The 27,739-nt window shown below is 42.3% G+C and overlaps 1 protein-coding gene across 3 annotated transcripts; it reads left to right on the forward strand.

Moving 5' to 3' along the window:
• The first annotated feature begins 315 nt into the window (after positions 1–315).
• Positions 316–27,739, forward strand: POLR1D (RNA polymerase I and III subunit D). Of its 3 annotated transcripts, none has more exons than XM_074982206.1 (4): positions 316–486; positions 18,475–18,549; positions 26,326–26,583; positions 27,010–27,739. In XM_074982206.1, exons 1-4 carry the CDS (start codon positions 461–463, stop codon positions 27,023–27,025), a joined length of 375 nt encoding a protein of 124 aa, XP_074838307.1. In that variant the 5' UTR covers positions 316–460; the 3' UTR covers positions 27,026–27,739. The 3 variants fall into 3 exon arrangements, with proteins under 3 accessions (XP_074838307.1, XP_074838311.1, XP_074838308.1); XM_074982210.1 differs by having other exon boundaries at positions 317–486; positions 26,326–26,615; XM_074982207.1 differs by having other exon boundaries at positions 320–486; positions 26,326–27,739.

Consider the following 27,739-nt stretch of genomic DNA (forward strand, 5'->3'; position numbering starts at 1 on the left):
GCCGGTGTTCAGAGAGCAAGTGCCTAGCCCACCGCAGCCCCCGCCCCACTGCCCCTCTCCAGAGGGGACGGGAAAAGCCTAAGGGCACCCGGTGAGGCGCGGCCTCCTCACACCTCCCCAGGGAGGAAATCGGGGCTGGTAAAGGCCCTGGGGGACCCGAGCCGCCACCTCACGCCAATGGGGCAAAAGCTAGGACGGGCGGGACGCGAGACCTTGCCCGCCCCTTCAGGAAGCCGGGGGCGGGGCGGCAGCAGCACTCGGGTACGCGGCGTCGCTTCCTTTCCAGCCCGGCTGGCCCCGCCCCTCACGGGGTCCTCACAGCTCCCGCAGCTCCGCCCCGTCCACAGCCGAGAGCGGTGCATGGGCCTGGCCTATGCCTGTACCTGAGCCGCCGCCGCTGTTGGTGCTGACGGCCTAGCCGGGCGGGCCGGCCCCCATTTCCCTTCGCCCCGTCGCCGCCATGGAAGAGGACCTGGAGCTGGAGAGGTGAGATTCCTGGGCGCTCCGCCCTGCGTGTCCCCGGCACTGGAGCAGGGCCCGCTGCGATCACCGCGCCTGCCTGGCGCACTTGTTCACTTCCTGGCCCCCTTCCACACTGAGAGATGGGCCGGGGGCAGTGCAGGGATGAAGAGTTAGGGGTGGGGGCGCCTTACCTTGGCACGTCTCGCTTGAGTTTTAAAAGTTCCCTCGCAGACCCCCCCGCCCCCCCGATATCCCCCTCGTGGGAGAGGGGCATGTGGCTCATGGTCACTCGCATGCCAGTGTAACAGACAAACCTAGGAGTATCAAAACAAAAAGCAGTCAAGTAGCACTTTAAAGACTAGCAAAATAGTTTATTAGGTGAGCTTTCGTGAGACAGGCCCACTTCTTCAGACCATAGCCAGACCAGACCAGATTCAATATTTAAGGCACAGAGAACCAAAACAGTAAGCAAGGAGGACAAATCAGAAAAAGATAATCAAGGTGAGCAAATCAGAGAGTGGAGGGGTGGGGGTAAGGTCAAGAATTAGATTGAGCCAAGTATGCAGACAAGCCCCTATAGTGACTCAGAAAGTTCCCATCACGATTTAAACCATGTGTTAATGTGCTGAATTTGAACATAAAAGCCACCTTGTCTGCTTCCCTTTCCAGAACGGTGAGATAATTCTTCTTCAGTAACACACATACCTTTAGGTCATTGACAGAATGCCCCATTCCATTAAAATGTTGACTAACTGGTTTGTTGATCTGGAGCATTTTGATGTCTGTTTTGTGCCCATTGACCCTTTGTCTAAGGGAGTTAGAAGTCTGTCCAATATACAAAGCATCTGGGCATTGTTGGCACATGATGGCATATATGATGTTAGTAGAGGAGCATGGGAAAGTGCCCATGATTCTGTGAGTAACCTGGTTAGGTCCATTGATGGTATTTCAAAAGAAGATATGTGGACAAAGCTGGCAGCGGGCTTTGTTGCAGGGAAAGGTTCCAAGACTGGTGTTCCTGGGGTATAGACTGTGGCTGTTAGTGAGGATCCTCATGAGGTTGGTTCACTGTGCCTTAAATATTAAGTCTGTTCTGGTCTGGCTATGGTCTGAAGAAGTGGGTCTGTCCCAGGAAAGCTCACCTAATAAACTGTTTTGCTAGTCTTTAAAGTGCTACTTGATTGCTTTTTGTTTTGATAGTGTATAGACTAGCACGGCTCCCTCTCTGTTACTATTAAACCTAGGAGTGGTTCACTGTCCATGTAGTGTTACCTAGACCACTTCACAGAGAAAGAATAAGTGTCCTCTACAGCCTCGGCTGAAAGCTAGCTGGCCTTTCGCTCAAGTTGTAGTGGTGCCTGCACTAAGCTCCAGAGGTCCCAGGTTTGAGTTGGCCTGTGAAGAGTTACATCAGGTCTTTGGGGTGGCTGACAATGAGATGCACAGTAGTCATGTCACCTGGCTCCTCAGACTGTCAGTGCCCAGCTCATCTTTCTCCTGTTAGGGAACAGGAGCTGATTTAGAGCCCATCTACTGGTTCTATTGTGGGGCCTGATGTAAATAACCTTCCTCAACAGGTATCTTTTGTAGTGCAGTGGGACGGTTAGAGAGCCTTTACAAGAGAAGCTGGAGAGCTTTTTTGTTTGTCCGCTGTTCATTGGGGATGATTGAATTGTTTAAATTTCCTGTTTTCTACTTTGCAGACCATAGACCCTGTGACATTATATGCTGTATAATAAAATGTTGTTTAAAAAGCTGAGATGCATCAAATTGGGTGCTTCCAGTTTCACTTATCTAAATGCCAAGACTGTATGGCTTGAAATATTTGGGAGGACCAGGGTCCCAGTTTACAGAACATGATCTTACACACAGGAGACCTTTGACTTTAGTTTGAGAGGTAGAATGGTTTTCCTGTTCTACAATAGCAAATATGTTTTACTTTTTTTACGTGAGCAGTTTCCACATAGATATTGAAGTCTTCATAGTAAGCTGCCAAAAATATTTAGGATGTACTTTGCAGTACATTGAATGATACGTGATAGTATTCTAGGATTGCTGAGGCTGCCATTTTCTAGGGCTGTGTCTACACAGGCACAAATCTTCGAAATAGCCATGCTAATGACCATTTTGAAGATTATTAATGAGGCGCTGAATTGCATTCTGATTACATCCACTTGGGAATCAGATTATTGTCTTGGGATAGGGGAATGATATGCAAAAGGGCAAGGAAGGGCTCTCCTAGGCTGTGTCTACACAGGCACAAATCTTCAAAATAGCCATGCTAATGGCCATTTCGATGATTACTAATAAGGTGCTGAATTGAATATTCAGTGCCTCATTAGCATTAGGATTCTTCTGGCCATGGCGCTTTGAAAGTGGCCTGCGGCTTGGCATGGCTTCATGGGGGCCATTTTCGAAAGGAGCCTGCATGTTTTGAAATCCCCTTATTCCGTTCAGCTGAACGGAATAAGGGGATTTCAAAACATGCAGGCTCCTTTCGAAAAGGACCCCCATGTAGCCCCGCCGAGCCACAGGCGTTTGAAAGTGGCGCTTTTGAAGCGCCATGGCCAGAAGCATCCTCTTACTAATGAGGCACTGAATATTCAATTTAGCGCCTTATTAGTAATTGTCAAAATGGCCATCAGCATGGCTATTTCAAAGATTTGTGCCTGTGTAGACACAGCCTAGGGAGAGCCCTTCCTTGCCCTTTTGCATATAATTCCCCTATCCGAAGACAATAATCTGATTCCCAAGTGGATATAATCAGAAGAGTAATTTATCACAGCAAGAACTCAGGTTATGGTGAGTTAATTTAAAAAACAAACAAACAAACAAAAAAAAACAGGTGGATTGAAGACACCTGTCCTGCTGAATTCTGAAATTCTGTAGGATTGGCTCAAGTTACAGTACTTTATTGCCTCATGGTATCCCATGGCCTGGTTATGATCTACTGGAACACTATAACTGCCAATGTTAAAAGTGAGACTAGTGTGGTCAAAAGACTCTTTGGAAACCTGGCCCACATCTGCAGAATTTGCTTCTGGGGGGACTGTGAACTGCAATATCTTCAGAATAAAATGCAAACTCAACTTTTGCAAGTTCCTTACTTTAAGAAAAGGTATACTTTTATATAACATAAGTTAAATGAACTTCCTATTGACTGAAGAAAGATCGGAGATTTTCTGTGTTCACTTTAATAAGCTAGAGTTGCATGCCAGTACAGTTATGGTTGCAACCATACCGCAGTAGAAGTTGAAAAATTAATGAGCCCTGTTTTGTGAATTGAAACAAGAAAAGCCTAATCTCTGATTTGGAATCATTAAACTCAGAGTTTGGCTATGTTGACTGGAGCAGCTTTCAGGGAGAATAAAATGACTGACACTTGCATTCTGTTAGGATGAGATCACTCATTCTACTTTACTCATTTCATATCCAAACAGACACATTCATTTTAAATGCATGTACATGTAATTGACTATTCAGTCATAACAGACCTGTGTTTTACTTTCTGGTTTGGAAATGGACTAGAAGCTTTTAGGTTATTGTTAAATCTTGTTGGTGTTTATACTGTTTATTATGGAATTGTCTGGGAGGAATGAGTGAAATAATAGCTCTGCAGCATGACTTGTCAACACTACAACTAAGCTGTGTATAACACTGTCATGTGAAATTATCTGTTAGCAGTGTGCTAACAATAATAGCTTTGGTGGGGGCAATGAAAGCTTCCCACACCGCTCTTTTACTGTCTCACACCTACAACTAGAAGGAACTAAGTGTGGCTCTACTTACAAAAATAATTTGTTTCCTCCCATTGTGTGCCTCCAACTGAGACTGTAGATGAGAAAAATATTATTTGTGCTGGTGGAAGTGAGGTGCTGTATTTACCTCTATAATTCTCCAGTAAGACACCTCTCACCTATGATTTTAAAAAGAATACAGTGGCACAGGTCTGAAATAGCAAATTAAATAAAAATAAGTCATGGTGAGGAGTGGTATGAAGATTTTATTGGCAAAAGTTTATAGTGGCCACATTACTTGTAGTAAATCTAAACCAGCGGTTCTCAAAGTGTGATCTGCAAACCAGTGGTCCAAATGTCTTGCAGGTGGGCATCGGGCTTGGATCTTCCCTTCTCTCCTCTCTGGAGCGGGAAGCCTATCCTGGCTTTTCAACCCTATGCTCCTTATTACGTTACAGCTGCATGTCTATGGTTTTTTATGCTCCAGTACACTAATATGAATCATTTAGGCTGTGTCTACCCTAGTTCCCAACTTCAAAGGGAGCATGATAAGTAGGATGTTGGGAGATTATTAATCAAGTTCTGTGGTGCATATGCAGCACTTCATTAAGCTGATTCTTCCCAGCGGAAACTTCAAAGTGTTAAACTTCAAAGTGCTGGCTTGCATGTAGCCACAGCTAACCCGCCGGTACTTCAAAGTTCCCAGGCTACTTGGAAGTCCCTTTACTCCCCAAAATTTTGAGGAGTAAAGGGACTTCAAAGTACCCACAGGTTAGCCGCGACTACACGCAAGCCAACGTTTCGAAGTTTAACACTTTGAAGTTGCTGTGGGGGAGAATTAGCTTAATGAAGTGCTGCATATGCACCACAGCACTTCATTAATTATCTCCTGACACCCTACTTTCCATGCTCCCTTCGAGTAGGGAGCTAGTGTAGACACAGCCATAGTGTTTAAGGTGTTTAGAGAGAAGCAAATGCATTTTGTTATCATGGGTGGCTGGCTGGTGGTCCATGGAAAGGTTTGTGTTACAACCAGTGGTGTAAACTGTTCCATCATGACTACATATGCCACAGTTACAGAGAAGCTATTTTAGGGATTTTTTTTTTTTTTAAAAGAGTCTGGTGATCTGATAAAAGAACTTGGTTGTTCCAAGTTTCCGGTAGTGACTTCATTCTCTCAGCAAATTACATTGAAAGATCTCTGCTGCTTTGATGGTCTGAAGCAGTGATACTCAGACTGGGGCTTGCAAGCTCTAAGTAGCTCTTTAGTGTGTCTCCTGCAGCTCTTTGCAGCTCATAATTAAAATACTGTAATTTTACTAACCTAAGTTAAAAATCAATCAAGATGTTTGTTAAACAATTATAGTTGATAAAACAATACTTGGCCAGTCATTGTGCTGTGTCAGTAGTATGTGTACCTCCCATCATGCTATTTAAATATGACTCTGTAGTATTGTAATAAATGAAACAATCAAGTCAAACTACTCAGGCTCTTTTGGGTAATGTTGATTGCTAGTTTGGCTCCTGAACCACTGAGCATATCTGGGTATTCTGGTCTAAAGACATGATGTTCTCTACATTTTTGTTCTCTTTTGCACTATTGTGTCAGGTATTCTCACTTGTATTCTCTTCTTTTTCTTACTGTGTCTAACTCATGTGGTCTTATGTTCTGTATTTTCCTTACTTTAACATAAATCGTGAGGTTACTGTCACGAGGAATGATGGATACTCAATTGGCTGCCCCTTGTGATCTTTACACAGTCTGAGATTTAAAGTAATAAAACAGCAGTGACTATAAATATTCCCAGGTTGTAAATAAACCCAAGTTTCCTTTAATCTTTGCCACTCTCTGTGGCAAATATTGGATTGACTCCCTCCCCTGGCTCCCCTAACTGCAGTTCCTTTCTGGTGGAAGGTAGAGGCTTACAATTTTTCCTTAACATCCTACTAATAAGTGTATTGTAGAATATTCAGAACATAGATCTGAAACTTGTATTAGCCTTCTTAAATACAACACCAAATTCTAATGAAATGTAATTGATGCTGTGAGTATAATTTACACTCTAAGAGCTAGGTATACAGGGTTATAAAACAATTAAGAAAAGTGTGTCAAAGTGTTTAATGGGGTGGGTTATTTTTCACCTTCCTGTTCTTATTGTTTCTGCCACCTTTTCCTCTTCTACCCCTTTGGCATGTTAGTTATTCCCAACATCATTTATGTCCCTGGCCTGAAGGTTTTGCATTGTAAATAATAAAATATCCTGTAGTTAAAATACTCTTTCCTTGGGCCCTAGAGCAGCACAGCAAATATGTGGTCTCTGGGAATATGTTAGAGATGGATGGAGAAAGGATTGCATATACTTTGCCTCACTCATAATCTCTTCCAATGTTAAAGTTGCGTCTTAGTTGCTGGAACTATTTAATAACTCCTAAATAGCATCTCTTCATAGAACGACCTTCCAAACCTTGTTTGCACATCTACTTGAAATTGTTTATTGTCCTACAGCTCTTAGCATCCAGAATAAATTCCTTATATTATTATAAAACAGTGGAATACTAAGAACAACTCTTACTTTTTGAAGTGCACAAATTGTATTTAAAATCTAAATCCATAAACTCTAAAATTTCATGTAAGGAGGGAGAAAAACCAGTTGTGTCATTGGGTTAAGCTTAAAAGCGGAAATAACAGAGGTGATGTTGTAGTTGTTGTCTGCGTTAGACCTCTGGATCAGGGAAATGAGATAGATGAGGACTTCTTCAGACAACTAAGAGTAGCTTCCAAGTCACAGGCCCTGGTTCTTGTGGGAGACGTTAATCATCCGGACATTCGTTGGGAGACCAATACAGCAGCACACAGACAGCACAGGAAGTTTTTGGAGAATGTTGGAGATAACTTTGTGATACAAGTGCTGAACGAGCCAACCAGGGGCCGTGCAAAACTTGACCTGCTGCTCACAAATAGAGAAGAACTAGTTGGAGATACAGAAGTGGGTGGTGACCTGGGCTGTGGCAACCATAAGATGGGAGATTTCAGGATCCTGACAAAAGGAAGAAAGGTGAGCAGTAATATACAGACCCTTGATTTCAAAAGAGCAGGCGTCAGCTCCCTGAGAGAACTGATAGGCAAGATCCCTTGGGAAATGAAGATGAAGAACTGGCAGTATTTTAAAGAAGTTGTACTGAAGGCACAGGAACAAACCATCCTGCTGTGAGGTAAGAAATGCAGATAGGGTAGGCAACCAGTTTGGCTTAACAGGGAAATTCTTGATCAGCTTAAACTCAAAAAGGATGCGTATAAGAAATGGAAACATGGACAGTTGACTGAGGAGTATAAATATATGGCTGGAGAATGCCAGGCAATAATCAGAAAAGCGAAAGCACAATTGGAACTGCAGCTGGCAGAGGATGTGAAAGCTAACAAGAATGGTTTCTACAGGCATGTTAACAATAAGGGGTTTATCAGGGAAGGTGTGAGGCCATTACTGGCTGAAAGAGGTAACCTAGTAACAGATGATGAAAGAAAAGCTGAAGTGTTCAATGCTTTTTTGCCTCACTCTTCACAGACAAGGACTGCTCCTACGCTGCGGTGCCAGACAATGCAGTATGGGAAGGTGGAGGGCAGCCATTGGTGGGGAAGGAGCGAGTTAAGAGCTATCTGGAAAAACTAGATGTACACAAATCCATGGGTCTGGATTGAATGCACCCAAGGGTACGGAGGGAATTGGCAGATGTCATTGCTGAGCCTTTGGCCATTATCTTTGAAGACTCTGGGAGATCGGGAGAGATCCCAGATGACTGAAAAAAGGCAAACGTTGTGCCCATTTTTAAAAAAGGAAAGAAGGACAATCCAGGGAACTATAGACCAGTCAGCCTTACCTAATACCTGGGAAGATAATGGAGGAGATCCTCAAAGAATCCATTTTGGGACACTTGGAACAGGAGAAATAATCAAGAGCAGATAACATGGATTCACCAAGGGCAAGTTGTGCCTGACCAGTCTGATTGATTTCAATGCCGAGGTAACAGGCTCTGTGGGTATAGGGAAGTCAGTAGATGTGACATACCTTGACTTCAGCAATGCTTTTGATGCAGTCTCCCACAACATTCATGACTATAAGTTAAGGAAGTATGGATTGGATCCATGGACTATACAATGGATAAAAAGCTGGCTTGATGGTCGGGCCCAACGGGTAGTGGTCAATGGCTCAATATCTGGATGGCAGTCAGTTTCAAGTGGAGTGCCCCAAGGCTTGGTTCTGGGGCCAGTGTTGTTCAACATCTTTATTAATGACCTGGATGAGGGACTGGATTGCACCCTCAGCAGGTTTGCTGGTGACACTAAGGTAGGGGTAGAGGCAGATATGTTGGAGTGTAAAGATGGCATCTAGAGTGCCCTAGATAAATTAGAGGATTGGGCCAAAAGAAATCTGATGTGGTTCAACAAGGAGAAGTGTGGAGTCCTGCACTTGGGATGGAAGAATCACAAGCATTATTATAGGCTGCGGACTGACTAGCTAAGCAGCAGTGCAGCAGGAAGGGACCTAGGAGTAGTGGGGGATGAAAGACTGGATATGAGTAAACAGTGTGCCCTTATAGCCAAGAAGACTAATGGCATATTAGGGTGCATGAGGAGGCGCATAGAGAGCATTGTGAACAGATCTATTCCTCACCGGTGAGGCCACATCTGGAATAATGTGTCTAGTTTTGGGCCTCCTAGTATTAAAAACGATGTGGATGTGCTGGAGCAGGTTCAGCAGAGGTCAACAAAAATAAGGGGCTGGAGCACGTGACCTGTGAGGAGAGGCTGAGGGATTTGGGCTTATTTAGTTTACAGAAGAGAAGAATGAGGGTTGATTTAATAGCAGCCTTCAACTTCCTGAGGGGGTTCTCTAAAGAGGATGGAGAGAAATTGTTCTCAGTGATGACAGATAGCAGAACAAGGAGCAATGTTCTGCAGTTACAGAATGAGAGGAGTAGGTTAGATATTAGGAAAATCTGCTTCACCAGGTGGGTGGTGAAGCACCTGAGAAGTGGTGGAGTCTCCTTCCCTAGAGGTTTTTAAGTCTCGGTTTGACAAGGTCCTGGCTGGGATGACTTAGTTGGGGTTGATCCTGCTTGAAGCAGGGGGCTGGACTAGATGACCTCTTGAGGTCCCTTTGAGCCCTATGATTCTATGTTAGAAAGGAAGCAGAATTTAATTCCTATAGTCTGTTATTGTTAGCTATTACAAGATTCGCTCTGTATGTAGGTCCTGCTTTGAGTATGTAACGTAAAGATGATCTGGCAGATAAATATTGAGGATGAATTTCTGTGTGGAATTTTCACTAATCAGGTTGAGGGGTTCATTAGCACAGGAAAAAAAGCTTGAGAACACTTTTTTTAAAGAAGAGATCTATTGTCAGCCATCGGTACAAAGGTAATGGAATTCTAAATCAGATGAATTAACTCTAAACTCTCTTAAGGCGTGCTTTCCATTTGATTCTGATAAGCTGATGTGGCAAATTTGGTATTTGTTTTAATCCTGTTTTTTGTTGTTCAGTGTTTCATTCTTCAGACTCCATTTTTTAAATCCCTTTTCATCAGTCTCCTGTGTATATCCATTAAGATTTTTCATGTAAGATCCTGGGTGTCCATTATTAGTATTGTCCCCTATGTACATGCCTCCTCTTGCTGACTCTAGTACTGGAATGTGTGCGCCAATGCTTGGAAAAGTTGTAAAATATATATGTCAGTATCCTCGAGTGTGTTTTTTTTTAAAAAAAAAAGCAAAACAAAAATACAAATAGCTCCTCCATTTCCGAATAAATTCATGCAGAATAGAATGGCACTTACCATAACAGCAGCACTACCACCTTGAGTTCTGGTCGTCAGAGCAAAACAGGGTAGAGAGCCTGGTCAGTTCCTGAAATGTTTAATGCTGCAAGAACTGTTTCTGATTATTCAGTGACATGATTCTCTCTGCCACTACTGGATCAGTGCTTCATCTGGTTCTGGGGTACATAATATCTGAGCTCCACATCATTGCCTTTTATTTTACTTAAAGTACATTAGTGATGTTGCCTTACACTGCCATGTGGTTTGTCTCTGATTGTTACAGTTTCAAGCTCAACATAATGAATTTGCCTTTGAAGCTTTTTTTAAAATTTAGAGGCTCTTCGACATGGTGGGCAAACTGTGGCTTGAAGGCCAAATGCTGCCCATCGGGGTCACTATTTACCATTGCCCAAGTGCAGGGTTGCCAGATTCCGCAGTTTTTCATCCATGTAGGTTTTTTTTTTTCCCCCCTTACCAGCACTGCTAAAGTAACACACCCATAAATCAACAGCTTGTGAACTGGTGTGCATTCTGATGGCACACAGCATTGACTGAGAGCTGTATGCTCCCTCTGCATTCAGTCAAAGCACTGGTATAGGTCAGTCAGCCCATCCCGCAAATTCTAGTTATGCAAGTGCCTTTAACAAAACTATCCTATCCCAGGAGACTGTCTTGGTTATGACAATCTTGCTGCCCACTAAGATGAAAGAGGGTCACTCGTGCAGCTCACTCACTAGCCTAGGTTGCCCATTACAGCTCTAGGAAGATACAGAATCCACGGATACAAGCACAAAGTTTTATCTGTGCTACAAGTTTTATTAAAGCAGTAAGTAAAGTTAGGTTACCCAAGTGATGTTAAGTATTGGCTGTAGGTATGTGTTCTGTCAGAATACTGTCCCATCTAGGTGCAAATAGCAGACACAGCACACCTCATTTGAACTGCCCAATAAAAGCAGAGACAAGCTTCAGTACGGAAGGCACTCAGCCAGGTTTATTGTCGATGAATTGTGTTAAAGTCCTATACATACCAGAAGTGCATTTAGTGCACTGGGCCGAGCTCTCCATTCCCCCTCTAGGCTGATCAGACACACCCTCTGATATGGTTTAGGTACTGCTCTCCTGACATGCTTAGTTACCACCCCTTTACTGTAAAAACAACAAGAATTTCTGTGGCACCTTATAGACCAAAGATATATTGGAGCCTAAGCTTTCGTGGGCAAAGACCCATTTTGTCACATGCATGTGCAGGTGCCCCAGGACTTCTCATTGTTTTTGCTGATACAGACTAACATGGCTGCCCTTCTGGTACTTGTCACCCTTTACTGTGTACAAAGTGGTTTGATCTTAACATCTCTATCTGTCAGGCTATCATCCTGTCCTTATCTTTCGGAGAGGGTCTGAGTGCCCTTGTATTCTCTTCAGGGAGTGTGTTTACACTATAATCCCCAATTGGGGTATTTTGGTATCACCCTTCTGGAATGTGCTTGCATTGGTGTCCTGGGCCTACTACTTGGTTGTTTGTCATAATACCAGTCCTGTTCTTGCCATGTTCTGTGAGTGTGCCTGTAGGCAGAATCTGCTTAGTGCTCACAGCCAGACTTTTGTAACTTTTTGATTTATATTAACAGGGCTTGACCACTACTTCAAGCCTCAGGCCTTATGTCAGGCTTCTTATACTGGGCCTCATGTTTCAGGTTCTCTTTCTAATACACGACGGATTTAGAAATCCTGTGGAAACCTATGCAATAATAACTGCAGTCACATGTATCTCCTTAAAGATGCTCTGTGGTCTGATGGACCTCCCAGTAGACTGAAGGAGTTTGCCTTTCCCTCCTACATACCTCCTGGGCCCAGCTGGACTCTTGGCATCTGAAGCAACATAACATGTTTTGCAAACAAGACATATTGCTCTTCTGGAGGCAGGCCACGGGGGAGCTGTGTTGCTTGAACCAGGTGTTTTCTGAGAGTTCATGTTCAAGGCCTGGGAGGAACAATGTGCCTTTACTAGAGATAGATGTGCTGAGCTGGATGAATTACAGCTGATTGCTTTTCTCATAATAATGTGCTCTCACTTGATTATAAAAGCTGTGGGAATAATAAACCTAGGGCCTTCAGTCTTCAGAACTGTTGGTCCCCTGCTGTCAATTGTTTGTCTGTTTGTCTCATCCTTCGCGGCACCTCGCCTTTGGGACCTGTGAGAAAGAAATACAACAGTAGACAATCATCAGTGGAGGAATTGTTCTTGCTGGTTTTTTCCCTGAGGTATTCCCATGGGTCGTGCCACTCTTTCGCAACTAGGAAATTCTCTTTTACATTTTAGTTCTAACCACACCTAACACCTTATGCACATTTATGAAGGAGTCAGCCTTCTTTCCCTTATCTGAACTTTCCCGCCCCATTAATGGGATGCCCTATTTTTCATAGGCTGTTTGTAGTTTCTCATTAGCATTTACATGTACCCTATGGTCAAGAGAGACATACAGTGTTCTCACAGTCAGGTGTCTCGTGGTTTTGGACAATACATTGTGGCCAATTGCAATCCATTTTTCCATTATCTCACCTATTGGCCACATCTTATGCAATGACCTTTTTACCTTGCTGGCATAGAGTTATTTCTAGGTCACCTACTCACGTCAAGCATTCTTAAGCCTATAGTCTAGTCTGGCTAAGCTAAAATCTTAAAGGTCTCATCCTGTTGACCTTGTGTTTCAGGAATGCTTTAATAATAGCTAATTCACACTCATCACTCTTAAATACTTAATCTTATACTTCTGTAATCCTACAGTTTAAATCTATTTAGCATAGATGGGACAGGGTGCAAGTGCTTTGGCAGATAGGGGTATAATTCAAAATGATCGGGACAAATTAGAGAAATGATCAGAGATAAATAGGATGAAGGTCAATAAGGACGAATTCAAAGTACTCCGCTTAGGAAAGAACAGTCAGTTTCACACATACAAAATGGGAAGTGACCGTCTAGGAAGGAGCACTGCAGAAGGGATATAGTGCTTATAGTGGACCTCAAGCTAACATCAACAGTGTGACACTCTTGCAAACATCAAAAAGAAAAAAAAAAAAAAAAAGGGAAACATCCTGGGGTGCATTAACGGGAGTGTGATAAGCAAGACATGAGAAGTAATTCTTCAGCTCTACTCTGTACTGATTAGGTCTCAGTTACAATTTCCTATCCAGTTCTGGGCATCACATTTCAAGGAAGATGTGGAGAAATTAAAGATTGTCCAGAAAAGAGGAGCAAAAATTATTAAAAATCTACAGAATATGGATTATGACAGACGATTGAAATAAGTTTGCTTAGTTTGGAAAAGAGAAAACTGAGAGGGGACGTAACTGCTTTCAAGTACCTAAAAGGTTTTATTACAAGGAGAAGAAATAAAATTATTCCCTTTGACCTTAGACAGTAGGGCAAGAAGTAGTGGGCTTAAATTGCAGCAGGGGAGGTTTAGCTTGGACATTAGGAAAAACTTCTATGGTAGTTAAGCATTGGAATAAATTGCCTAGGGAGGTTGTGGAATTCCCATCAGTGACGACATTTAAGAGTGGATTAGATAAACATTAGTGGTGTCCAGTAGGAATTCAAAGATCACCACACCTGTGGTTGTCGGTCTTCCAATTTGCCACGTTATGGTATACAGAAATTTATTAACTAATATAATATTAGTAGGCATTTCAAGCTAACTAATACCAATAACATTTCAAATTGTCCATTTATTAATATGATTAGAAATCAGTGTGACACTTTGCAATCTTTATCCTTTACTAAGGCCCTGAAATCAGGCAAATATTCCACACTGACTGAGCATGGAACTCCTGTGTTGTGCCTGTGCTAATCCTCTTGAAATGCCTACCCTCTCCCCCAGAGCCAGACACCTCCAAAGCTAGGCACCCCCAGCCCACCCCATCCCCATATATTCCCCTCAACTCACTGAAGCCGCCAATGGAGCTGGGATTGAGGGCTTTGTGTGAGGCCTCCTGGGGCAAGCAGCTGCCAGGGCAACGTGAGGTTGCAGGAGGCATGTGTCTGCCTGCTAGAGCGGCACTGGGAAGGAGCCACACTGGGGCAGAATTGGCCGCAGGAGGCATGTGGCACACAGCTTCTGGCTAGAGCCACAGGAGCTACGCCGAGGAAGTGGCTTCAGGGGCGGCCTCCTCCGCTGCTGCCCTGTGCTTGTGGTGGGGGAGGGGTGCCACCCGTGTGGCTGCGCTTAGCGGCGTTGCTCCGTATGTGCGAATTGGGAAGCGTATTGGACAACGCAGATCTTGATGGTGCTTGGTCCTTCCATGAGTGCAGGGGATTGGACTTGATGGCCTCTCCGGGTCCCTTCCAGTTCTAGTATTCTGTATATCGGTAAAATATGAATTCCATTCATAAATAATATAGGGTAAAATTAACTAACTGGATATATCAGTCTTTCAGAGAAATCTCTAATGATCTTGGGTCAAGAGAATTCTTAGGTGATGTTAGTCTCTATGTTTTTGAAAAATGAACCAGCTCAAGTTGTGCAAGACACTGTACTGATTTTGGTACCTGACTATGCTCAACTTGTAAATGTTGCTTTGTATTAGTGAAGCAGTTCATGTCTCTGTGTTACATGTACGCTCATCCCTCATTTAATGAGTACTTTACTTACAAGTACTCGCTAAAGTGAGGAACATATATACCTACCTTTATTCACTATATGAGTGAACTTCCCCCACCTATATGAACGGGGTCCCTGGCCGAGGGCGGGGAGACCCCCAGCTAGACTCTTCTCCCTCCCTTTCCTCAAACATGCACCTATCTGACAGCCCTTCAGCTGCGGGGAGAGATGGAGAAGTCTCTTAGCCTGGTTCCCTCCAGAGCAATGGCAGGAATGTGAAACTGACGAGCCATGAGCTGATCAGTTTCCCTGCTGCAAGCCATGGGGAGACTGGAACCAGCCTGCCTCTGGTTCCCAACTCCTGCCACTCTGGGAGCCAGGAAACCGGCCAGCCTTGGTGTTTCCTGGCTCCCCTCCTGTGCAGGAAAATTCAAGTTATGCAGGGGTTGCAGGAACATCCCCTGGGTAACTCCAGGGTTTACTGTATTAGACTCCCTGCCAGCCCCGCAGACCTCACCCTCAGCCAAGTTTTAACTGCCCACCATGGTCCCAGACTGCCTCCAACCTTAAACCTGCCCAGCAGCCACAAACCTCCAACCATAAAGCACCTCCAGCTTTACACCCCCCAGTAGACACAAACTACCCCCAGCTTTACCCCTCCCCCAGCATTAGACTATCCCTGCAGCTCCAAACTTCCCCCAGTCTTAGACCCCCCTGCATCCCTCAACAGCCCCAGCCTTAGATACTCGTCCCCTCACAGCCTCTTCACCGGGGCTGCTAGGCTGGGTGGCTCACCCAGCCCTCCTGCTCCCAGCAATTAACTCAAGTGTTTAGGTTTCAGCACCTAGGCATAAGGTAATTACTATCTCTAGCGATAGAGATAACTGCCATCTCCAGCAGTTATTGCTATTGATAGATATCTGCCTGAGGCAGCAGTATTAAGAAACTGCAAATGGCTTCTTTAACAGCCACATGCAGCTGGGAACTGCCCAGCTGGCAACCTTAAACAAATCGAATGGGACCCATGTTTGGATCCTGACCCATAGGTTGGGAATCCCTGATCTACATGCAAACACTACATTCTATTTCTGGTGGCAAACTATTCAAATACATGAGAAAAGTAACTAAACTCAACTGGTTTCTGTCAAGTTACAAGCCCTTGGAACGAATTGGAGACTTTCCCATGTATTTTAATGGGAATTTAGTGTCGCTCTGATGAGTATTCTCTTACAAGAAGAAATTTGGGAACCAATTCTGCTCGTATCGTGAGGGATGAGTGTATATGCTGTATTGGTCCCAGCATGTGAGTGATTTCATCTTGAATGGGTATTTGCTTATGTAAAAGAATAGTAGAAATAAATACCAGATTGTATGTTGCAGAGCCCAATTTTCATGAACAATAGCGGTAATTACATGTGTAAACTAGACAGTTGACTGTACACATTTAAAGTAGTCCCAAACCACTGAGGAACAAAGCATTGATAACATGAAGCTGATAATCTTACCCTGGAAGCTGGAGTATTGTGGAGACTTTGTAACACTGCACAACTCATGAAGTCAACAGTTGGGAGATATGGCACAAGAATCTCTCTCTTCTAGGGTACCAGTAAGTTATCCTGTATTTAGTTCCTCAGACCACACTGCTTCTGCAAAGACTTTCAATAATAAATCCCCAAAGAAAACAATAATTTAAATATACGGAAGCACCAGCAATTTTCCTATAAAACATTTTGTCCCACCAATATATTTGTCTGTCTGACATTGATCATAAATTCTTTGGTTCAGAACTTTTTTCCTCAGTGTATCATGTAGCCAAAGAGCACAAAATACAAGCTGAACCTGTGTAGCTGGAACTCTCGTTTGTTAAACTCTGTAATCCAGCATGATTTTAGTGAGCCAGTTGACCACTTATCATGGGTGTGGCCAAGTTACCTGTGGTCTGATAGTTTGTTTACAGCCACAAGTCCTGGCTCTGAGTGTTCTGTGCTGTTACTTAGCTGTAATTTACCCCTAAAGGTCTTTTAAGAGCCCAGTAAGCAGTGGAAGTGTTCATAATGTGCCAGACAATATTGACCTTCCATTGTCCAGCAAATTCTCTCATTTGGCACCAGTCAGGTCCTGAGGGTGCCAGACGAGAGGTTCAACCTGTGTTTATAAGTAAACTAGAGACTGATTTCCCTGATTGTGAAGACCTGATTAGGGAATTTATCTTAGAAAGTTGCACGGTGTAAAATACAATTTGGTAAAATGTTTCTGTGATGGAAGGGTGGAAGTGGATACTTGGGAGACTACATTTTGGGTGCATCATAAGGCCACTCTGTCACCACACTCTGCCATATATTCTAAGTAGATCTCTTTAACACCAGTGTCAAACATCTTCCATTGCTAAACAGTCAACTGCAACAGGTCATCTTGACTGAAGAGATTAAAACAATATTGGTTAGCTTCAAGATGCCAGCAGCTGCCTTTGCTTTGTGCCTTTGTTGCCCCCAGGTTTGCAAGAGCAGCTGAAGTTCCCACCTCCTTTGGAAAATGGTGCCAACCTTGAGTGCCATTGCATACAACTAGAGTCATGCAACTGAGCAGCTCCCTCCTATCCCCAGCCACACGTGGGGCATCTTCACTGTGGCTAATGTAGCAACTGGCATTGTGCACAAGCAGTCCAAAAGTCAGAAGATATCTGGTAGTGCAGTGTCATTAATTAATGCCAATAGATATCATCGCTAATGGATCATTGCCTGCCTGTTTTTAACGATGGCTCATGTTTCGGCTCCTAGAAGGCAGCACCGTGTCCTGTTATCTTCCTGACCCTTGCCGAATGTTCTTTTGAGTCTTCTGAGTAGCGACACTCCAATAAGAATAAGTTTGTCTCCCTTAAATGTTTGAAAGCTCTGTGCAGACAAGCGTGATTTTTTTTTCTCTCGCAGATTGGACCGAGCTGGCATTTACTTGTCTCTCCCATACATCCATTCCATTCCATTGGGTCTGGTGGATCACGAGAGGTATCTTCTATAGTTTCTGTGTTGAGGACCTAGTATTGATTTGAAACTTCTAGTTGCATGGAATTCTTCTTGGTTCTCTTCTCCTTGGTGGCAGTAGCCTACCTGTTCTCCTCTATCTCCAGCCATATAGATTGCCACCATAACTCCTTGCCTGTGGTGGTTATGAACTTCATTCTGACTTCCTTGCTCACCATCACAGTTCTTCTTTAACCTGCTGTAAAGATGTTTCCCAAACCTCACTATGGAAGATCTCCTCAGCTTTTCTGATTTTCAGCCATGTCTACAGTAGGAGGTTCAGTTTGTGAGATTTCAGAGCCATAAGTTTTGGGTATAGACCAAGGCCACTGAAACAAGTCCCTAAAGGGGTTACTTTATAGGTTGGTGATAAGCACTGTTCTTTTCCAGTTTCATGTCCTAGATTGACTGCATTTGTAGAGTGGTAAGACTTGCTGTTTACTCAAATATTGAAAATAAATAATTTATATGATGTATCATAAGTTTTCTTAACGACTGATGGCTTTTAGTGCGAGCTAATATAAAATGATGCATTTTGTAGCTATTATTGCCTTGTTAGGTAAAGTTTTGGACTATGACAAAGAATGGGACATAGCTAATTGTGACTTCTTTCATTTGAATTGTGACCTCTTTCATTTGAATTGTTACCTTACACAAATTGGTGGCATTGTCACTTCAGCAAAGCCAGCTTTTCTGTAATTCCCAGAGTTTAGGTTTTTTTTCTTAAATGAACTATGAATCATGACTGCTGGTTTGTTTTGTTGGAATACAGACTAACATGGCTACCTGTCTGTTACTATGAATCTATATGTTTTTTTTCATATTTTTTCCCCTTTTCATATCTAGAAAAGCAGTAGAAGAGCTTCTTAAAGAGGCAAAACGGGGGAAAACCAGAGCTGAAACAATGGGAGCTATGGGTTGGTAAGTTCTGATGCACATGAAATTTAAATAACAACAAAAAAATCTCTTCTATCGTTAAATACAGGTAGAATAAAAAAAAACATAAACTTTACACTTAACATGTCACAGCTTTCATTTCCAACTTTTAATGTTAATAGCATTACATTAAAGCATTTATTGTATTGACTTTACAAGTAGAGTTCTTCAATCCTAACAGGAGGTGCAAAAATTTTAACTCCACTGACTGGGGTGGAAATTGAAGACATTTCTGCCTGATTGAAGCTTGGCCTACCAAGCATTTATAGAAGAGACCAGCTGGAGAGCAAGTGACACTTTTTGTAGTAGCAGGTCTTTATCACAATGATCACTGTGCCAGATTTCAATCAAAATATTTTTGAACCTGGAATATATGTGACAGTCCATTTAAACACAGAAGGTGGTTCATTGCTTATTAGAATTTGTAACCATTGAACTACAAATATTAAAATGCCATTAAGCTGTCAACTTAAATCCACCAGATCATTGGCATCATTTTTATTCATACTCTGATGCTGTGGCAGCATTTTGGTGTTTAAGTGACCATGTTTTTATATTTATAAAATATACATCCATTTTAGCCACTGTAAATGACACTTTTTTAAAAATGCTGTTTTTAAAAAGATACAACCACATTGATACTGTGGAGTAAAAGCAGTGTAATGTACTGTAAATCAGGCTCAATGACACGATCACATACGTTCCCCCACCTAGCACAGGACCCACGTTTTATACATACTTTACTTTGAAACTTTAATGATATGTAATATTTCTAATATATTCTAATATTTCAGGGGGAGGAAGGACAGCTCAGTGGTTTGATCATTGGCCTGCTAAACCCAGAGTTGTGAGTTCAGTCTCTGAGGAGGCCATTTAGGGGTTGGGGCAAATAGATGTCAGGGATGGTGGCTGGTCCTGCCAAGATGGCAGGGGACTGGGCTACATGACCTCCCGAGGTCCCTTCCAGTTCTAGGAGATGTGTATCTCCATTATATAGATTACATAATTCAATAGGGGCTTTTTTTAAATAAAAAGCAATAAGCACAATTTCCAGTCTGCTGAGTAGTAAACAATTCCACAGTAGAATACTCTGTCCTGCTCAAAATACATATTTGTTGTCCTGCATCATATGATGTCAAACACACAATTCCTATTAACTTCTGTAGATGAGACCTTCAAAATGGCAAGGGCTAGAAGTATGCACGTTACAAAGTGAGGCAAGGGCTCTTTCTTTATTACCTTGTCTATCCTAAAGAAATATTCCAACATTTTTTTGCTAAACTGGTAAAGCCATCAGTAATCCAGGTCTCTCCCAAATTTTATTTTTCACTGAGTACATGCTACATATCTTTACTGTAGGGCTGTCGAGCAATTAAAAAAATTAATTGAGGGGCAGCCACGGTTCTGCTGGCCACAGACGGAACCACCAAAGCTGTGGGACTGTTGGCAGGGCTCTGCACTCCATCTGGCTCCCACAGCCGGGTTCGGGGAATCCTGGTAGCCCTAGAGCTGGGAGCCTCCTTGGGCATGGAGATCTGCTGGCAGCTGTAGCCTTGGGGACCCAGCCAGGGCCAGGAAACCCTGGCAGCCTTGTGGCTAGGAGCCAGCCAGGCATGGTGCACTTTAATGTGAAGCTGTCAATTAACACTGATAAGGCCTGTGATTAACGTGTGTTAATTTTTTAACCTGTTAAATCTGCCCTGCATTAATCGCAGGCATTAACACACGTAAACTGACAGCCCTACTTTACAGAAAAACTTTTGAAGTCTTCCTGGGACTCTGCTTTTCTTCCATCCAGAAAGCAAGTATGGCTGTGACTTCCTCTGTCCCTGCCCCCACTGAAGTCACGCATCCCATGACTTCCAGTGAGCTCTGTGAAACTTGTCCTAGCGTAGGGTTCCCTTACCCCATGGAGGTACCCCACAGCTCCTGGCTGCTGCGTGGCAGAGGGACCTCCCAGAGCACTGAGTCACTGTGGGGGCTGGAGTCCACAGAGCTCCAAGTGGCGCTGCAGCTGCCAGCTTCTGTAGGCTGTGTGGGTGCACCACAGCTGAGCTCTCCATTTTGTCGTAGATATTTTTTGTAAAAGTTAGGAACAGGTCCCAGGCTTCCGTGAATTTTTCTTTATTGTCAATTACCTGTTTTTAAAAAGAGTATCCATGACAAAATCTTAGCCTTATGGGATTCAGTTTAGTTACACACTTAGGTTAAATAAGGGGAAAAAATAAAACTGGCAAGTACAGTGCTTCCTTAAAATAAGCTAAAATAGCTATTTGTAGGCATACAGACGTCTTCAGTGTCCAGTTCTCTTGCAACTTTCTGATGCTAGAAGAATCATTCTTTCTGATGGACCAGTACTTTCACCTCTAGTTTTGCAGCATTGTCATGAGGTGTCCAGGAGAGACATCCTAGTGTAGTTTCGGGGAGATGGTGAATTGCATTTTTGAGGGAGATAAGAAAAGACACCCAAAATTTGAGACCGTTTGTAACGGGTGTTTAGAATAGTACAATTCACGAGGGAGATTGCAGGTCAGGTGGTGTTGACACATTTATTATACCTTCACATGGTGGCAACATCTAGTGATGAAACGGAAAAAAATGATTCGTATAACTACAGAATAAAGTACCTTACATTTGCCTATCTGATCATTTCTCCACTATTTCATCTCTTCTGTCCTACTTCAGCATTCAAAATTGTTCATACTCAGACTACATACATTTTTAAAATAAAAGGTATGTTTGTCAAATCCTTTACTCTCCTCTCTTCAGCATGTTGCCTGGATTGGATCAAGAAAGAGTAGGGAACACTGGCTTGAAGATGATGATTTGCTGTATTTTCTTCTAGATCACTAAAACCAAAAGGCTGATATCTGACTGGAATGGGGGACTTTTATGCCTGTGTTGCTAAGCTCTGAGGAGGGTTCACTCTATGCCAGCACAGATGCCACTCCATAACACCTGCAGCTCCGCTTCAGCCTCTTTCTGACTTTTTGGCTGATGAATTCCTCCCATCAGTTTTCCTCCACAGAGGACTGTGGGCTTCCTTCTCAGTGCTGTGCAGGCAGCATCTGTACTATCGAAAACAAACAAGATGCTATTTATTTAAGAAGATTTCTTTTTACAGTGGCAGGGACTGTCTTGCCTGGTACTACACCCCACACATCAGTGCTAAAAGAGTTTGTTTGCTTTAAAAGAAAAAGCTCTAGTGCAAAGAGACAAATGCTAAGTATGGAAAGTTTACACCTGGACACATGCTGTAAAAAGCTGCCCTAATACTTTAAGAGGCTTAAGGTACAAAGGTTTAAAGCTAGAGGTAAGTTTTCTGACATGGAAAAAATTCTGAGCTTGGTCATCAAGGCCTAGCCTTGTCAGCTATCGTAGCTTGTCCTTCCAAGCTGTACGCATGCTACCACACCTGCCCAGAAAACAGGCTTTTTACAAAGGAAAATAACCACTCCGCCCCCACTCTTGAAGCTGTTTTGTTATCTGCTCAAACTTGTTATTTGTTTACTTCTCTTTCTGTCCCTGGCTAAGTCCCCATCCCCTCAGGAAGGCTTGTTAACTCAATCCAAATCTCATTCAACATGTCTTATCTTGGACGTCTCTCCCACCTTCACTGAGAGGCCATTAAGTCTGTACAGAAGTACGGTACACACAGCAAAGTAAATGCATACTGTTCTGTGTTATATAGTAGCTCTGAATTTATCTTATGTCCCAGTGTGTCTGTCAACACACTGACTGTTTGTTTGAGATGGAAACCCTGTCTTACAGGAAAAACAAGTAACCCCATGTTGCTGTTCATGTAAACAATGATTCCCAGATTTTTTTAAAGATACTTAGGCACTACAGTGCTTGCCTCGCAATGCCTAAATGATTTAGGATCCTAAATACAGTACACCCTTGAAATGCACAATTTCGAGTTGTGCTTAACTCTCATTAACGCGACTTAAAGCGCAACTCAGAATCCAGCTCCCCACATCCCTGGCTCAACTCCGGCCCACACAACCCCAGTTCTAACCCACTGCAGCCCATCTCAATCCACGCACGTGACTCCAGCTCACCCCACCCCCTGTACAGCTCTGGCTTGGCTCAGCTCACCCCCCATGCAGCTCTGGCTCAACTCCCTGCCGCCTTGCAGCCCTAACTCACCCCAGGCTTAGCCCCCCCGCCTCCTCCCACCACCAGGCTTAACCCTCCCCAACTGCCCCCCTCTCTCCCCAGGACCTACCTTTCAAAAGGAGCTCGAGGTTCTCCTGCTCCTTCCCTGGCTGCGGAACATGCGTTCTTCTGAGGGGAAAAAAGCACCTCTCTCTCTGCCTGACTTACAACAAATTTGAGTTATGTGAGTGTGCATGGAAATGCAACCCTCTCATAACTCGAGGGACTACTGTATCATTTTCAAAAAGGAATTAAGGCACTTAGGAGGCTGAATTCTTATGGGATTTAAATGCCAAAATCCCTTTCAAATTGAGATTAAGGGTTCATCTTCACTAGAGGGAAGATTGATTGTGCTGCAGTCAATCTTCCAAAGTTCAATTTAGGGTGTTTAGGGGGAATGCCTTAAATTGAACTCGCAGGGTGTCACCATCAGCTGCGGTACTCCTGCCCCCTCGTAGGCATAAGGGAAGACCACCAAAGAGTTGGACGCCCATTGACCTCCCTTAGTGAAGATGGTGCAGATCCTGAATTAAGGTACGTCAGCTCTAGCTACATAACTAACATAGCTGGAATTGCATACTTTAATTGGCCTTCCCCTGTAGTGTAAATCTGACCTCAGGCTACTGAATCAGTTAAGTATTGCAAAATCAAGTACCACAACTCCTAAATGCATTTCAAAATGGAATCTTTCATGTCTAAATCTTTCTACCCTGATTTATAGAGCTGCTATTTTAAATAAATGCTTAGAAGTAATTTGTATTCCATTTTCTCATCCAGATGGATTTGTGCGGCTGAAAGATTCCAAATTTACATGCAACCGTGTAAATCACAGCAAACACATGTCACAGTATAACTCATATTGGCGCTCCACTGGAATGATCAGCATAATTCCCTTGAGGCTTTATTTCAAGAGTAATTATCCATAACTCTTGGCAGTCAATCATTTGTTTCACTACGTATCATCTGTTCTACGCCTACATAAACCATTTCTTTAAATACAGAAATGAAACCACCATTCGAGTGAAGTTTAGCAACTGTTTACCAGTAATGTGCAATTCCTGTGGGACACGAATGAATACTGTACCAAGCTGAAATTAAGGAGGATGTTAGATGAGCAGAATGGAGCTGCACAGCAATAATCTCCCCTATTAACTGATGTTTAATAGCTCTAATTTCCCAGAAGTGGCCATAGGTTCTGAGTGACCACAGATGATCAGGATGTACTTCTTGTGTTTTATACAAAACACTTTGCCTCCAAGAGCACTGTGGTCTAGAACATGAGTCCGGGTCATTCATTGACAATTAGAGGACAGAGTGCCACCTACTGAATCAACGCTTCTAATTTGCGGAGAAGTGCTTGGAAGGTTTTTAACCTACATAAGAACATAAGAATGGTCATACTGGGTCAGACCAAAGGTCCATCCAGCCCAGCATCCCATCTGCCGATGGTGGCCAATGCCAGGTGCCCCAGAGAAGGAGAACAGAAGACAATGATCAAGTGATTTATCTCCTGCCCTTGTTCTGAAGGCTAGGGCACCATACTTTATCCCTGGCTAATAGCCATTTATGGACCTAACCTGCAAAAATTTATCAAGCTCTTTTTTAAACCCTAATAGAGTCCTGGCCTTCACAGCCTCCTCGGGCAAGGAGTTCCACAGGTTGACTGTGCGCTGTGTGAAGAAAAATTTCCTCTTATTAGTTTTGAACCTACTACCCATCAATTTCATTTGGTGTCCCCTAGTTCTTGTATTATGGGAAAAGGTAAATAATTTTTCTATATTCACTTTCTCCACACCATTCATGATTTTATATACCTCTATCATATCGCCCCTCAATCGCCTCTTTTCCAAACTGAAAAGTCCCAGTCTCTCTAGCCTCTCCCCATATGGGACCCGTTCCAAGCCCCTAATCATCTTAGTCGCCCTTTTCTGAACCTGTTCTAATGCCAATAGATCTTTTTTGAGGTGAGGAGACCGCATCTGCACGCAGTACTCAAGATGTGGGCGTACCATAGTTTTATATAGGGGAAGTATGATATCTTTTGTCTTATTATCGATCCCTTTTTTAATAATTCCTAACATCCTATTTGCCTTACTAACTGCCGCTGCACACTGCTTGGATGTCTTCAGAGAACTATCCACTATAACTCCAAGATCCCTTTCCTGATCTGTCGTAGCTAAATTTGACCCCATCATGTAGTACGTGTAATTTGGGTTATTTTTTCCAACATGCATTACCTTACACTTACCCACATTAAATTTCATTTGCCATTTTGCTGCCCAATCACTCAGTTTGCTGAGATCTTTTTGTAGTTCTTCACAATCCCTTTTGGTTTTGACTGTCCTGAACAACTTGGTGTCATCTGCAAACTTTGCCACCTCACTGCTTACCTCATTTTCTAGATCATTGATGAACAAGTTGAACAGGATCGGTCCCAGGACTGACCCCTGGGGAACACCACTAGTTACCCTCCTCCATTGTGAAAATTTACCATTTATTCCCACCCTTTGTTTTCTGTCTTTTAACCAATTCCCGATCCATGAAAGGATCTTTCCTCCTATCCCATGTCCACCTAATTTACATAAAAGCCTTTGGTGTGGGACCATGTCAAAGGCTTTCTGGAAATCTAGGTATATTATGTCCACTGGGTGCCCCTTGTCCACATGTTTATTAACCCCTTCAAAGAATTCTAATAGATTAGTTAGACACGACTTCCCTCTGCAGAAACCATGCACATGAAACCTCAACAAAAGAAAGACATTAAAATGTTAGTGCAACCCACAAAGCTAAAGCAAATCTTGCGAGGTTTTTACTTACAGCAGAATAAAATTCGAAATCAGATACTGAACAATCTATTACGTGCATGTGTGAGTACATGACGCATGTAAGGAATAAAACGTAAGAAAGAACACAGTATTTAGTTAATGAAAACTATCTGATAAAAGAAAAATTAATATGTGCTAGAGTATTATATAAGCTGCTACATAGCAAAGATTAAAAACATACAAGGGGAGAAAGGAGATTGGTGTCTTGGGTTTTTGAAAAATAAACTCTTCTTTTGAAAGACATTTTCCCATATTTAAATTTAAAACTTTAATAGCTCTCTTCTATTACTATAACTCCCTGATATTCCTCATACAAAAAACGCTTTTTACTTTCTAAATTTCTCAATTCATTAAATAAACTGCACTGCCTGTAATAGAACATTATCTTTCTCTTTCCTATTGGACTTAAAATATATTATAATTATTAAAAATATAATTTTAGAATGGACAAATAATTTCTAATACGCACTAAGCAGGTTCACATATATAGAATAGGACATAAACCTCAGTTTCTGCTTTATTTTTTTCTCTAAAACTGAATTTCCCCCATTAAAGTAACACACCCATTCTGTTTCCAGCCTTACAACTGTATAAAAGGAGAATGAATGGGAGCATCCTGAATGTCTTCTCCTGTACTCAGAGTTTACACTAGGTGGCATGCAAGGAAAGCCAAAACCAAAAACTTGAATCTCTCTAAAGACTGGGGGGATTCTTATGTTGAACTTTTATATTTGTGTTTAAGATGTTGTTTTCTGATTGCTTTGAAATGTCTTTTCAGGATGAAGTGCCCGCTTGCAGGTACAAATAAGAGATTTCTTATTAATACTATTAAGAACACACTACCCTCCCAAAAAGAGCAAGACCAAGAAGATGAACAGGAGGAGGACAATAAGCAGCCTGAGTCAAGTGAAAACAGGAAAGAAGAAAAACCAAAGAAACACAGAATTTATCCTTATACACCCAGCTTTAAGTCCAGAAGAAAAGTCAGCTATTCTCCTCCTAGGTACCGGAGCAGGAACCGGCACACAAAGGATAAGTACGAAAAGTGACCAAGCAAACAATGAGAAGGTGTTGAATACATGCTGTTAAAAGTCCAGAATGTAATTAAACCTTGGACTGTTGAGGTGTTTGTTAGTCTTTAAAAAGAAGATTTGTTCAATACAGATCTCTTAGCTGGCAGTTGCTTTTGTGAGAAATCAGGTTGGACTGGTTTTGTAAAACTTTATTTGGAGGTCCTTAAAATAATCAACAAATTAATGTTGTACTTTAGTTTACAACTGTGTATTTTTCCCCTCCCTAATTAAACATAGGGATTTGATCTCAGTGGGTCTTGTTTAGTCTTTTAGTTAGTTTATCTTTTTTGGAAACTGTGCACAAATATGTATTTACAAGCAAAACTGATGATTACTTTGATACTAAACTGAGTTTTAAAACTTCATTTATGTTCATGTTAATTTTGCAGGATAGATCAGATCTGAAGAAAGGAAGACTCGAACACACTCAGCCCACATGTATTTTTTTTTTGTAGCTTGTAAGAGGTTTATGTCCAGCTACTGAGAAAACTTCTGACTTCTGTAGATTTTCTTTATTGTTAAGAACATATTTTAAATGAGCAATTTTCTCTTTAATATGTAGGAAGAATTATCTGTCATATGGAATATGTAATATGGTTCACCTGTACCCATGTGTGACAAACTAATCAGAAGTGACAGCAAACAGTAGTAGTAATAGTAGTAGTAGTAGTAGTAGTAGTCTAAAAGATGCAATAATTTTGTCTGTGTTTAGACTTCTTTCTTCAGAGGAAGTAGTCTGAAAAATATGAAGACAGTGCTGTGAAAACCAACCTCAGCAGTTATTACCATGTCTCTATCCTGGGCTGTGGATTTTACATTATATAGATATAATGCTAGAGCCACAGAGCAAGGCTTAAAAATTGTTTTCTGACTACTGATGTAATAACTTTTAAAGCCTGTGTGACAAATTTGTTGTGGTACAGTTCTAAAATTTGTGACTGAGTATGCATAAATATAATTACTCTTCAATATTCTGTATATCGTCATTCTCTGTGTTCTTATTACTTGTTTTATGATGCATTTGGCATTTAAATATCCTCAGACATAACTATTTGAACATATGTCATAGTTTTATGAATTGTTTTCAAGTGAGTTGGGAATAAATCTAAAATGTGTTAA

Source organism: Carettochelys insculpta, chromosome 1 (genome assembly GCF_033958435.1).
Source record: "Carettochelys insculpta isolate YL-2023 chromosome 1, ASM3395843v1, whole genome shotgun sequence".
In the NCBI taxonomy this organism is placed as follows: Eukaryota; Metazoa; Chordata; order Testudines; family Carettochelyidae; genus Carettochelys; species Carettochelys insculpta.